The sequence below is a fragment of the Marmota marmota genome, unplaced genomic scaffold, assembly GCF_001458135.2.
Source record: "Marmota marmota marmota unplaced genomic scaffold, marMar, whole genome shotgun sequence".
Lineage (NCBI taxonomy): Eukaryota > Metazoa > Chordata > Mammalia > Rodentia > Sciuridae > Marmota > Marmota marmota.
This window is the reverse complement of record NW_026000026.1, coordinates 10,171,537-10,185,221: the sequence shown is the minus strand read 5'-3', so window position 1 is coordinate 10,185,221 and position 13,685 is coordinate 10,171,537. Positions and strand designations below refer to the sequence as shown.

The 13,685-nt window shown below is 45.7% G+C and overlaps 1 protein-coding gene across 13 annotated transcripts in view; it reads left to right on the top strand.

Annotated features, from left to right (window-relative positions):
- Bcas1 (brain enriched myelin associated protein 1) overlaps nucleotides 1–13,685 on the top strand; it is a 95,879-nt gene that overhangs the window by 14,684 nt on the left and 67,510 nt on the right. For 12 of the 13 annotated variants that reach the window (XM_048810852.1, XM_048810849.1, XM_048810856.1 and 9 more), the window contains exon 4: nucleotides 8,575–9,122. In XM_048810852.1, the coding sequence (XP_048666809.1) occupies nucleotides 8,575–9,122 (548 nt within the window). The remainder of the gene's footprint in view (nucleotides 1–8,574; nucleotides 9,123–13,685) is intronic. The other variant, XM_048810853.1, reaches the window with a different exon arrangement.

Below are 13,685 nucleotides of genomic sequence, written 5' to 3'. Positions count from 1 at the left end.
CGGGGGGGGGGGGTGTGCATTGCTCCAAGCAACTTAAACCGTTCAAATTTCTGAATTTTCCAAGCAAGAGATTAGACACCAGAATATGGAGATGTCCCCCCATGGCTATTGCTCTCACTCTAGGATGCAAGGCCCACATGGCCTGGAGACCCCGGATGAGAGATTACTAAGAGTGGCCGCTGTTGCAAGCCCACCTCGAAAAACAGGAGATGAGTCAACTGATCCTTCCCTCTGCTTTGGATCCCCCTCTGTCTTTTCTGGAAATCTTTCCTGTTACTTTTTTTCTTTACATTATTGGGACATTGTTTCATGCCATGAGATGCAGTGGGGCATAGGCACAGTGAACACTCTGCACCACGGACTCCAGCTCCGATGCCCCCAGCCTCCCCCGACATGCCCTTGCTTACTTAGCCTGTCTGGCTTCTCATACGGAGGGCAGCGCTTGGGAGATTCATCCACGTGGCAGCCTGTGCCAGGGCTTCACGCCCTTGATGGGTAAATACTCCTCTATTCAGCGGGCCTCGTTTTGCTTACTCATTCACAAGGGGATGGAGATGGGGGTGGTTTCCATGAGCTGTCACGAATAATTCTACGCTGAACATTCGGGCGCCGTTTTCCATGAGCATGCGTCTTCATTCTCTGGGCTGTGCCTAAGAGTGGAAATGCTGGCTTCTGCGGTGCCTCTGTGTTTGACTTTCTAAGGATCAGAGCGACTGAGCCCTTCACGTTCCCACGGGCACTGTGTGGAGGTGCGGTTTCTCCAGGTGGCTGTCTGCCTGTTTGGTTTGGCCCAGCCTCGTGGATGTGACCTGGCACTCCGTGGTGGTTTTCTCTGACACTGCTAGGCCCCTTTCTATGTGTCCATTGACTGTTTTGTCCTTTTTCTGTGGGAGAGCAAGGCCATCCTGATATGGCTACTTCTGCTCCCTTCTCCCCAGAGCCCTTGCTGGTTCTGTCTCCTGGCCCATGTTCCCAGAGTCTGTCTTCTTGTGTCATGACTCCATCTTCACCAGGCCCCCCATCATCAAAGCCTGCCTTTGTCTGCAGCTGGGGGCTCTAATACTGAACTGCTTACCATCTAAGGGTGCTTCATACTGTATCAATGGGGAAAGATACACTGTCACACCCTCTGGAAATGGGAATCTCTGGACCCTTTCATGAGATTAAATCTGGCTGTTTTTGTTTGTTTGCTTTTAATTATCTGCTCATTGCTATAGCAATTCTATATTTGTGCCTCTAGTTTATAGGAGGAAAATACCAGTTTAGGATTTATGAACATGGAAGCTCAGTCCAGCACTGTTTATAGTAAACATGGAAGGAACCGTGTAAAGAACAGAGTATCCACGGATTAGGCGATGATCTAAATGTCTTCTGGTAGATCAGGAATATTATGCAGCTCTTAAAAAAGAAAGATGGATTTGGTATGTTGGCCATGAGGAGAAACTATGATGTGAAAAAAAGCAATTGAATATATTTCTAACATGATCCAATTTTTATAAAAACGCACCATGACAAATACAACCACCATAGATGAATATCTCAGACCCTTATATGTGTTTGCACATCAAAGTTTGATGAGGCACTTCAGGTTGCTGATGTTTGTTATTGAAAGAAGAGCGGAAGGTAGAGGCAGGGAAGGAAAAGGTTAAGAGAGATTAATCACTTCCCGCAGTAAGCACATGTTACATGTGTATTATCCTCCAATTTATTAAAAGGAAAACCCACAAGACCAATTCAAACATCTGCTGTGTCTTTGACAATCTCTGCTTGTGCTGGAGCAGAGGCTGGTTTTGCATTAGCTTTGTACATTCCAGATTGTGTAGCCACATGAATGATAGTGGCTTGATGCTCAAGCCAAGAGGAGAGTGGGGTCCATGCATGTTGCTTTCACATTCTTGCCCCCACAGTGGCTGATAATCTGCCACCTCAGAGGGTCTCTCTGGACACAGTGGGTTAGTGGTTATCTTTCACTCACGTTCTATTTGGATTCAGCGTTTTCGTCCCTGAGTATCCAGACATGTTGGATCAAGCTGATAGTCTGGAATTCTTCCTCCATGCCCCAAACCAATTCCCTTCTTTTATTTATGCTAGAATTTCTTGGCAAAGACAACCTGGCTTTTTAATACTGAGATGAAAAGCATGAAATGTGATCATTCAATGAAACGTTCAAATCTAACGCCTTCCTCCAAGCGATGAGTATCTCCCACTTGAGTCCTGAGTTGAAGACTTAAAACAGCAGATGCATTTGCACAACACAGAAAGCCACAGCTGTCTGAAGTGTCATTTGACTCTTGCAACATGACCGCAGAAGGGTCAGTTTGCAAACCCTTTGAGGTCTTCATCAGTCTCCCCAAGGACCTATCAGAATCCTTTGATATTCAAATAGCAAATTCAAATAGAATTCTCTTTTGAAGAGTTCATCATGACTTTCCCCTGGTCTTGGACAGACCGCTCACATTGCCAGATCTTGCCCAACAACAGTTCCATATTTGATCCCAGCAGCTCGCCAATGCGAATTCACATGATTCTACAAACTCCTGTGTCTTTTGCAAGATTTACAATTTCCCCTTGCAGTGAGTGTTGCATTGTAGGGCCACTCGATCCTTTATCCTGATCCATCCATGTATAGTGACACACAGGACAGCATAGCATAGAAGAGGACGTTTGGGAAATACTTTTCGTAAGTAGACACCTTTTTTTGCAAATAAAATTATCAGTGTCTGCTATCCTCTTTTACCTTCAGAACCAGGAGGATTTGGACAATAAGTTCTCAGACAAAAAGAAATCCGTTTCCAGCAGCCATCCGGTTACAAAGGTGGCTGTTTCTGCCTCTGTCACCACTGTGGTCCGTGGCCAGGTGCCTTCCTACTCCCTAGGCTCTCTGCTTGCTGCCTCACTACCTTACCTGACTTCACCCTACTGCCAAGCACTGCCAGAGGCACTGGGCTGTAATCAAGAGGCACCCAGGCTTTGTTCACTTGGGGCGTCCATGCTAGTGGGGAGGAAGCAGAAAAGGAGGAATTCCAGTAGCCCCGGGAAGTGCTCCTTCACCAGCGGGTGCCTGAAACCTCCCATAGCACCAAACCTATCAAGACTAGGTTGTTTCCGATACATGCATACCTCTGATGAAGTTTAATTTGTAACCGGGCACAGTAAGAGAGTAACAATAACTAATAAAACAAGAATAACAGCATGCTGTACTATCATAAAAGTTATGTCAATGTGGTCTCTCCCAAACTATTTTAATTTCTCGTCGCACTATGCTGTAATCGTGTTTTGGGACTGCAGTTGACCACAAGTTCCTGAAACCACGATAATCAAAATTACAGACATGGGGGAACTACTGCTCTGAAATCAATCCAGAGAGCAGCAGATGCTCTATGTACTCCAGAGAGTGAAGGAGGGTGAGCAGGTGGACTTCCCTCAGATAGGGTGGTCAAGGAAGCCTCCACCAACTTGAGGCCTGAACGATTCGGAGGGAGCCATGGGAAGATCTTGGAGGGAAACGTTCACAGCTGGAAAGAACAGGTAGCACATGAACAGCTTCAGGTGGGAACGGTTCGTACACTGAGTGTGTGAGGAAGAGCACAGTGTGACCTGGGGTTCTAGGGGCTGGGGCCCAGGGTCGTGTCGGGACTGGATTTTAGTCAGGGTGAGGCCTTCTTTGTATGTTTTTTTTTTTTTTTTTCAGGAAAATGATATCACCTAATTTCTGTTTAAAACAAAAATCATATCCCAGTGTTTCCTAGATGTGAGAATGTATACCACCCACCCACCCCTGCATCTGTGTGTAGTTTTTCTTGGAGATCCGTCCAAGCTATTAACCCATTCTTCTCCCCTCCTTTCCCGTTCTCCTTCCTTTCCTGTTATCCTGTGTCATTATGAGTTGGAACGTTGGAATCAGGCAAACATGGGTCTAACCCTGACCCCACCCCTTATGAGTTGGACAGTGTTAGAAACTCCTCTCCTCCGACCTCAGTTCCCCCCCCCGCCCCCGTACAGTGGGCGTGCCACAGCACCCAGCCTGTGGCGATGTCAAGGTGCCTTCATGAATCACCTCTTCACACGGCACATACTCCCGGCTGCCTGGCTCCTGGAACACTCCCAGAACGTGGGAGTGTTGCACCAAGTGAAAATTTCAGCTCTGACACTTGAAAAACAGCAGCAACAGCAGATAAGCCTTCCTTGGAAGTTCTGAATACTGCAATACCAACGCAGGTGTACATGCACCCTCAGAACTCTGATGAAGCCCCCTGTATAGACTAAGAAGACCTGGTGCTTGGCAGATGATGAGGATATTCTAGAAGCCCCTGGCTTCTTGCTCTTAAAAGCCTTTCCAGAGCACTTGAGTTTGCAGGTAAAGCCACTTGAATCATTCCTCCCCTTCTGGCCTAGATTTAAAAATAGAAAAAAATAATCATAGTAATAGGATAAAAATAGAACAAAGACAACTAACTACTGATTCCTGAACATCACCCACCCACCAGCGTGTGTCAGGCACTTTATAGGGAATAATTCGATTAATCCTCACAATTGGCCTTTGAGGAAGGCTCTGTTACTTTCGTGCCCATTTTATAAGAAAACTGAGGCACAAAGATTCCATGTAACTTACCAGCCACCCAATTAGTGACTGAGAGATTGCAAGTCAAAACTGGGTCCCTCTGATCCACAATCTAAGTTCTTTACAGTTACCCGCAGATGTTCCTGGGATGGTTTCCAATCACACATCTAGATAAAACGACTTCCTTTAAAAGAACACATGCACAGTATAAACTACCTTTTCTGCATGAAAGAGGTCAAACTTTTCGGCTTCACCTTCTAAGTATTTGGGAGCTGCCATTTGCAAATATTCTTACTTGATTTCCTTTTATCTTCTTTAAACTCTAATAGACTTTTTTCTCTTCCATGAAAAGTAAAATCTCTGCTATGTCATCAGTCTGCTTTCCAAGAACATTTTTTTATTGAAACCAGATTCAAGATGGGTTTCCCCCAAGATTTTTCATAGGAACTGAAAGTTCAGTTCCAGTCTTCTAGAAGGAACGTACTTCTTCCATGATAATGTGGAGAAGCATGTAAATATGCCCTATCTTTGCAAGAGGACAAAACTTGTAACTCCAACGGCATTTCTCCCAACTCAATTCACACAGATTTGTTGTTGTGTGAGTGTGTGTGTGTGTGTGTGTGTGTTTTAGAACATATTTTATCTGTTTTAAGAGTTGGTATCCAAGGTCTCAGATGACTGTAATCTCTCTTTCCCTTATGGATTTTCTCCCTTTTTGTTAAGATGAAATGTTAGAGAATGCATTTCATGTACCCCCAACTTCCCAGAGCTCACTGGTTCTTTGGACACATTTGAAGAGCTTAGAGACCGCTCCCTTAGGGGAGAGTTGATTCCTACTAAATAACAAGAGAAACAGATACTGGCCAATTCCCAGAAATTCTCTCTGGAATCACTGAGTATGTGCTCAATTTAAACTAGCAAGGAGGCGGGGAGGTAATATTGGCTCATGTGACACTAAAATCCAATTTCAGGCACAGCTGGATCCAGATGTCCAAATGATATCATTGGGAGTCTACATTCTGGATTTCCTGGCTCTGCCTTCATCTGTTGGTCACTACCCCAATGTTGTAGCCAAAGCCAGCACCACCTCTAGATGTATGACCTGGTGGATTGCCAACCCCAGCATAAAGGGCACAATTCTCTTCTGGTAGGTTTAGCAAAAGACCCAGGACTTATTTTTTATTAATTAAGCTTAGATCATGTGCCCACCTGGGACTTGAGCATCTTAGCAAGGAAAATGGAAACCCAGGTGATAGACCGGGGGTTGGAGTTGGAGCTTCAGTGGTCATGGAATGTACCATCTAAGGACACTGAGTTCTTATTAAGTCATTGAAAACACCTTGCTGATTCTCGATACCAAGAGCTATTGTTTTATTTATTTATTTATTTATGACAGCAAAATGCATTACAATTCTTATTATACATATATAGCACAATTTTTCATATCTCTGGTTGTATACAAAGTATATTCACACCAATTTGTGTCTCCATACATGTACTTTGGATAATAATGATCATCACATTCCACCATCATTTCTAACCCCATGCCCCCTCCCTTCCCCTCCTAACCCTCTGCCCTCTCTAGAGTTCATCTATTCCTCCCATGCTCCCCCTCCTACCCTACTATGAATCAGCCTCCTTATATTGAAGAAAACCAAGAGCTATTGTTTACATCTGTTAATATACATGGGATTCGCCCTTTAGCAAAGCAAAATTCTGGTACTTTTTTAAAAAGTCTATCCATGGGACGTTGGGCTTCTTTTCCATAGAAAGAAATGTCTCTGGCATTGACACTCTCACAACCAGTTCTGTGGTTCCCAGCCAGGGAGTGAGGAGCAGAGAAAGCAGACTGAAAGGAGCCAGTTGATGCTCTTGGCATTTTGAAAGTCCCTTCCTTGTTCTGCCCCCAGCCTCTCCCTTTTTGTCAACTGTTTCCTCTGCTCCTGGTGTGGCCCATGCCCACAAGTCATTTATATCCTCTCTGAATGTGTCAGAGCTGCCTCCTGGGCTCACCAGGTGCCCTGCTCCATCTGTCACTTCTCCCTCTGTCCTTCTCTCTCCTGCAGCACCTACCTCCAGTACCAATTCCTGGGCCACAGGTAAAAGGTGGAGAACAGTCAGCAGCCAGAGCCAGGGGCCTTGAGGTCGGGGTGTAGGAGGAACCCCAGCACTCACCAGCCTCTGGCCTGGTCTTCTACCACTTCCCTGCCCCTCCGTGTTGATGGAGGAGGCTGCCTGCTAAGCAAGAATCCAGCACCCTCTCTCCTGTGTGTTTGCTCCTGACTTTAGACACTATGAGATACTAGAGTTTGGCAAAAACAATTACCAATGAGGGGGGGGGGGTGATTGCCATATATTAATGTACAACATAAGCAAGGGAGCCTTCCCTTTCCCTTTATCCTTGTCTGTCTTCCTACCAACATATTAAGAAGCATCTCCTGACCAAGTGTATCAAACACAATGCCGTGTTATCAAAGGCAGGGGCGGAGTCTTAAAAGTAACCAGGGGCCTGTCACTTTATGAGGTGCACGCCGTGGTAAAGGCATTGTGCCAAGTCCTTTGTGCGTCAGTCATGACAAGCCTGCGAGGAAGCCGCAAATGTTCCTGTTTTACAAATGAGGAAATGCTGAGAATTTTAGAGACTTGCTCAAGACCACACGGTTCATCAGGGGAGGGTCCAAAAGATCTTTAATGGTGATTCCCAAATTCTTGCTATCCTCCGCCACCCCACTTCCCCAAAACACACTGCTTAAAGGGAAAAACAGCTCAATTAAGTTGAGGCAGAGGGCAAAGCACAAACAGGCGGATGTTGGGAAAGTGCTCCTCCAGGGAAGAGGTCTAGTTCTACTGGGGTCTGAGGTCCAACTAGCCTTCCTGGGCAGACATCTGCTTAGCTGGTCTTCAAAGTGCAAACTTTGCCAGTATTACTTGTATCAATCTGCAAAACTTTTTCTTGGTGGTGATGGGGGCGGTGCCAGGGATTGAACTCGGGGGCACTCGACCACTGAACCACCTCCTCAGCCCTATTTTATATTTTATTTAAAGACAGGGTCTTGCTGAGTTGCTTAGACCCTCACCTTTGCTGAGGCTGGCTTTGAACTCGTGATCCTCCTGCCTCAGCATCCCAAGATGCTAGGATCACAGGTATGCACCACAGCGCCCAGCAATCTGCAACACTTTTAACCGTTCATGCTAACATGAGAAAGCAATGAAGTTAAGAGTTGGGTTCTACCTGTGCCAGGCTCAGCTACCTCCCAGCTTGCTGGGCAGCCCTGAGAAGGTAGATCAACCTCTCTGGATATCAGCTTCTCACTCCTGAGTAATGGTATTGGCTAAGATTCACTACATTTATGGAGCACTTAGTATAGTACTGACCCCCTCCTTTGTACTTTAACAATATCAACTCGTGTAATCTTCCTAACAAAATTATGAGGCAGGTTCTATTATTTGCCTTATTTTGCTAGAAAATTGAAGCAGAGAAAAAATAAATAACTTGGATTCAAATAGAGTCTAACTCAGTGGTTCTTAAACATGAGTGTCTCCTTGGGAGACAAATCTGGAGATGTGTTTGGTGGTCACAAGAAGGGAATGCTACTAGCATCCACCCAATAGTACCAGGCCAGAGATCTCCATAATAAAGAATGATTGATCCCAAAAGTTAACACTGGGGAGTTCCAAAGACCTTAATCTATTTCCAGAGATCCAGGCTCCTAACCACTGTCCGATAAATGCTTCTCCCATCTTCCTGTGGAGATAGAAGACAACTGTGGCTGGGTGTCACTCAGGCAGTGCCTGGCCCCTAGGCATTGCCCTCCGGCCAACCTGCCGTGCCCCTCCTGGGAAGAGCAGGTCACTGGACATCTGGATGGCTAACTTCTGCTTTGCGGAGCAGCTGGAGAAAGCAAGGTCCCCGTTTGCATCGCGGCCTTTGTGTATCAACAGTTTGGAGTCCATTATTCATCCTGGAATTTCCTGGCTCGTTGAATGACCTCTGTTTATGTTTGTGTTTACAGTGGATCTGGGAATAAGCATGCAGGAGGATAATGTGACCACTTCTTCCCCCAAGACAATGGAGATGGGCGCTGTGGCCGATGCCAACGGAAAGAATCTTGGGAAAGAGGCCAAACCCGAGGCACCAGCTGCTAAATCTCGTTTTTTCTTGACTCTCTCTCGGCCTGTACCAGGACGTACCGGAGACCAAGGCACGGATTCATCCAGCGGACCCGCGAAGCTTGATGTCAGCTCCAATAACGCTTCGGGGAACAAAGACCCGAGTGAGGAGCCCGCGCTTCCGGGCGCAGCTGCACCGGGCAGGGCCACGGATAAAACCCCGGGGCGGACCCCTGCCCCGGACCAGGCCCTCTCTGCCCCCGGGGCACCCCAGTCAGGGGCGGCCCCCGCCAAGGACACCAGCTTTTTTGACAAATTATTCAAACTGGACAAAGGACGGGACAAGGCAGCAGTTGACATCCAGGAGGAGGCCAGGAGGGCAGAGAGCGAGGACCAGACGGAGGAGGCCCCCGGAGGCCCGGGGCAGGGCGATGCGGTCCCTGCAGGGAAGGTAAGAGCGCGTGCCAGGACCCGGGGCGCCCAGGGTGCGCTGCAGGCGCTGATGGGCCAAGACCCAAGACAGGGGCACGTGCATCACCCTACAGTCACTCGGGGTCCTAGGCAGGGGTCAAGCCGTGCACCCCTCTAGGACAAATAGCAGAGGGTTGTTTCTTTGGGCAGAAACATCTGTTTGGAGAACAATAACAGCCGGGACATCTGTTTTATGTAAAAGAAAAGAGAAGGTGAGTTACATGCAGATGAACCCGACCTTCCATTTATCAGAGGCGAGGCAGACAGGTCGCATTTGTGATCACTGGAGTCCGGACAGAAAGGCATTAGTGGAATAAAAATGGTTCCTAAAAGACTTAAATCCCCTGCCTGGTCTCAGCAGCGTGTTTGACATACGGTGTGGTTTCAGGCATTAGCTGGGACACATTTCATGCTTTGCTCAGAAGAACCTGGATTGATCTTTAACTATCTCTTGGAAGGTGTCGTTTACAGCTCCACAGACTACTTTATGTATTGGTTACTTTCCAACAAGCTAAATTAATACTTTTGTAAAAATATAGATTTTTTTTTAAGGTGATATCCTGAATCTTGAGCAAAGAAAGCCAAGCTCTTTTGACAGTAAAGAGAGCATTTAACCTTGAAAGAGTTTGTTTGTATTCTGGGTAGGAAAATAACTCCTTGAATGTGGAAGGAAATAGAAGTCAATACATGGTATTTTTGAAGCACTCCTTTTCTTGGTTAACAGACATTTTCAATAACAATATTTTTTTCAAAACGTAGGCATAAAGTTCGAGCTTCTAGTTAAATATAGAACAAAGAAAAAAATCAGATGGGCTCAGGTTTTATGACATGGTTAAATATCACCACTGTCAATATATTTGTCTTAATGACAACGTAATGATGTACGGCTAAGATGCTAATAACACTAGCTTTCATCTTTTGAGTCCTTATAATATTCAAGGCTGTGTTCTAAGCACTGTGCATATATTGTTTTTCTTAAAGAAAATGAGTATCACATTAATCAATGGTTTTAATGCATCTGGGGTGCTGTAAAGCATCATATTGAGACTATTAGACACCAGCCAAATATTCTGGACATTTGAAATTGGGAAAACATAGTAAGGCTCACATGTCAAGACTTTTACCGGCAGTATTCTGCTGTCCCTATAAATTTGCAGGGAGGGGCATGGTATTGTGGATTGAACCCAGGACCCTTAACCACTGAGCCACATCCCCATCCCTTTTTATTTTTTATTTTGAGACAGGATCTCTCTAAGTTACTTGGAGCCTTAGTTGCTGAGACTGGTCTCAAACTTGCAATCCTTCTGCCTCAGCCTCCTGCCTGGGGTGTCAGGCATGCACCCCCATGCCCAGTCCTATAAATTTTGACTGAAAGTATTTTCAAATTTTTTTTCAGAAGTTAAAAAAGAAAAGTCCCTTGAAATGCCCACTTCCCAAGCTGTACCAGTTCAAGGAGTCAATTGAATAGCTTTTGTATTAATAAAAAGTGAGTCTTCAGATGTGCCCAGGAGCAGCCTGAGGCACAGAGCTACTGTGGTGGACAGGGTTAGGGTGTTTACTCTAAGGAGTTCGGTGTCCAGTAAGAAAACACGAATAAATAAACCTGTGATGGCTGTCCAGGGTGCTCAGTGCTGTTTAGGGTGCTCAGTGCTGTGCAGGGTGCTCAGTGCTGTGCTGAGGAAGCAATGCTGGGGGGTGGCCAGACTCAGGAGGATCCACCCCCCAAGCCAGGGAGCAGTGGATCAGATGGACACACCAGGAACCTAAGAGCCCCTGGTCTGGGGCTGTCAACTGCTGTTTGGTTCTCATGAGCATTAGAGAGACTGCTTGCTTCCTTTGCCTGAGCAGAGAAGCACTGTGGAGTTGTCATTTGGCCATGGCTTCCAAAGCTATTCTGAGGTTGCCATTTTTTTGATAGTCGGGTATTTCTGGAGTGTAGGCTTCAAAGCCCATCCATTGCCTGAGTCAGGAAAAGACTGAGTTATTTGGGATAGGAATGAAGGGCTATTTTACCCATCTTTGCCCGGTTGCCTGGTGACTCATCCAAATCCCCATCTTAGTAAGCCAGTTCTGCATCTGATCCTGAATGTATGTGACCATAAAACTCCAGCCCTTTCAACTCACTGTTCATCTAAGAAAAGTTCTGGGTTTTGTTTTCTTTCTTGTTTCATTTTGTTTGTTTGTTTGTTTGTTTGTTTTTGCTTTGCAGTACTGGGGATTGAATCCAGGGGCACTTTACCACTGACTACATTCCCAACTCTTTTTAGTTTATTTTTAGACAGGATCGTGCTAAGTTGCTGAGGCTGACCTTGAACTTATGAAAGTTCAACTCAGCCTCCTGAGTTGCTGGGATTACAGATGTGTGCCACCACCACACCTGGCTCAGAGTTGTGCTTTATTATCTCAGCTTCCTTTATTGAAAAAACCCTCTCAGGGAAGGCAACTCTATTTGTAGAATGGAGTTCAAGGTGAGATCTGAGCCCAAAGGTGGAGGCTTGTGTTGGAACCCTGGGAGTTATCTAGCACAGCAAACCCAGGAGTGATATTGTGAAGTTACAGTAATCTCTCAGGTTACCCAAAAACTATAACCTGCTTTCCTTTCTGGATAAGTGAGCTAGTGCCCTCCAATTTACCAATGAAATCTACATCAGATTTTGTTACAATATGCTGCGAATTTCCATCTTGGGTTGGTGGTAATTTGAAATATTCAGTGCTCAATCTGCATGATGTACACATAAAACATGAAAAAAAGTGAAGAAATAGGCATTTCTTCGTCAACCTGGGAACTTGTGTGATTTTCAAATGCACACGACTTGAAGAATTTTTAACCCCCAAAATGGGCTTCTGATTTGCTAAGGTTTCTCAGCAGATCCCTGGCTACACAGTCCTGTATTTAGAGGGGGGACCAATTGTTCTGTAAGTGCCATGAGAGAACACAGCCCTCAGAAAGTAAGAATAAAACTTCCCAGAATAAAACTTCCGGGTGGGGACACCACCAGAAAATGTCCTATGCATAGACAGGATGCAATGTATTGATTCAGAATTCTTAGGGTAAATTATGCTCTGGGCTCATCAGCTGTCCCCCTCCCCCTCCCCCAACCTCCCCCCTCCCCCAACTTTCACCACTTGCTCCTCAGTAGATTGGAATTCCAGCCACAAAGCCACAGAACTGTGAATTGGGAAAGAGATGCCACCATTTCATTCTGGGGGAAGCACACAAATCTTCTGTGTTTTCAGAATGACAATCTTATTTTTGTGCCTCATAAAACTACATTCAGAGCATCACATCATTAAAACAAGGCAAGAATTCACGAACAAATGAAGCCTTTACTACACAGGCCAAAGAAAAGATAAATTATATGCCTGAAAGGTTCCACTGAGCTGTGATTCACACAAACCAACGTGTTGGCAGGGCTGAGGTTTTTCCCCTCTTCCCCCTCCTGAACCCAAGTTCTAAGATAAGCATTTAAGAGATTCATCACGCATGCACAAAGTGATCATGCAATGGAAATTTGACGTTTATTGGCTTTTTAAAAAAAAGAAAAAGAAAAACACACTAAGTTTCTTCTTTTCCACATGGTCCTCCCCAGAGGTGTCTGTGCCGGGAAGTGCCAGGTGGGGGGTGCATAAAGTGTTACCATGTACTGTGGGACAAAGAGAATGTTTCTTTTAAAATTTTAGTTAAATTCTGCCATTATTATTTAAACACATACCTTGTGCAAAGCATGAAAGATAAATCACATTTCTAGTTCTTTGAGGAGCATATAACCTAATAAGAAAAATGATCTTTATAGTGGTATCATGATAAGTACATTGAACCTCAAATTTGCTCAGGCTACGGATATTAAGAACAATGCTCAATGTTCCTGCTTCCTGTTTTTTTTTTTTCTCCCTTGAACACACTCCATTCAACCTTTGGTTAAGGCTGCCATGATGCTGTGCCTGCCCCCTGCCCTCCCCACAGCTGCCAAATACCAAAAGTCTCAGCACTTATCCCAGAGGATCTGATCTCAGTTGAATCTAGGCGGCAGGCCACACCTTCCTTCTTGAAGCATCCTCCTCATTTGGTTTCCAGGTCCTCCACCTCCCTGGCCACTGCTCCTGGTGTCCTTGCTCATCTTATCACCCAATTGTCAGAGCTCCCCATGGTCCTGTTCTTGGGTGTCTTCTCTAAATACACGTACTTGTTTGAAAATCCCCCAGGTCCCTCATGTCTGAATGTAGTGACCTGCTGACAAGATCTACCCCTGAAGTCGGATCTCAGTGTCCAGCTTCCTCTTTGCAGGTCTGCTTGAATTTCCGCACCTCCCTGTGAATATTCACCACACACCTCCGCCACAGCGTGTCCCCAGCTGAACTCTTCATTCACCACCCAGAGCAGCTTGCCTTCGGCATGGTCCACAGCCTTGCTTGTCTCAGTCAATGGCAGCTGCCTCCTGCCACTGATCCCTGGAACCAAAGAGCCAAGGTTCCCAGGGTCCTTTTCCACATGGTATTTAGCACTGAATTAAAATGTAGACACTGAAGTCAAATCGTCTGGGCT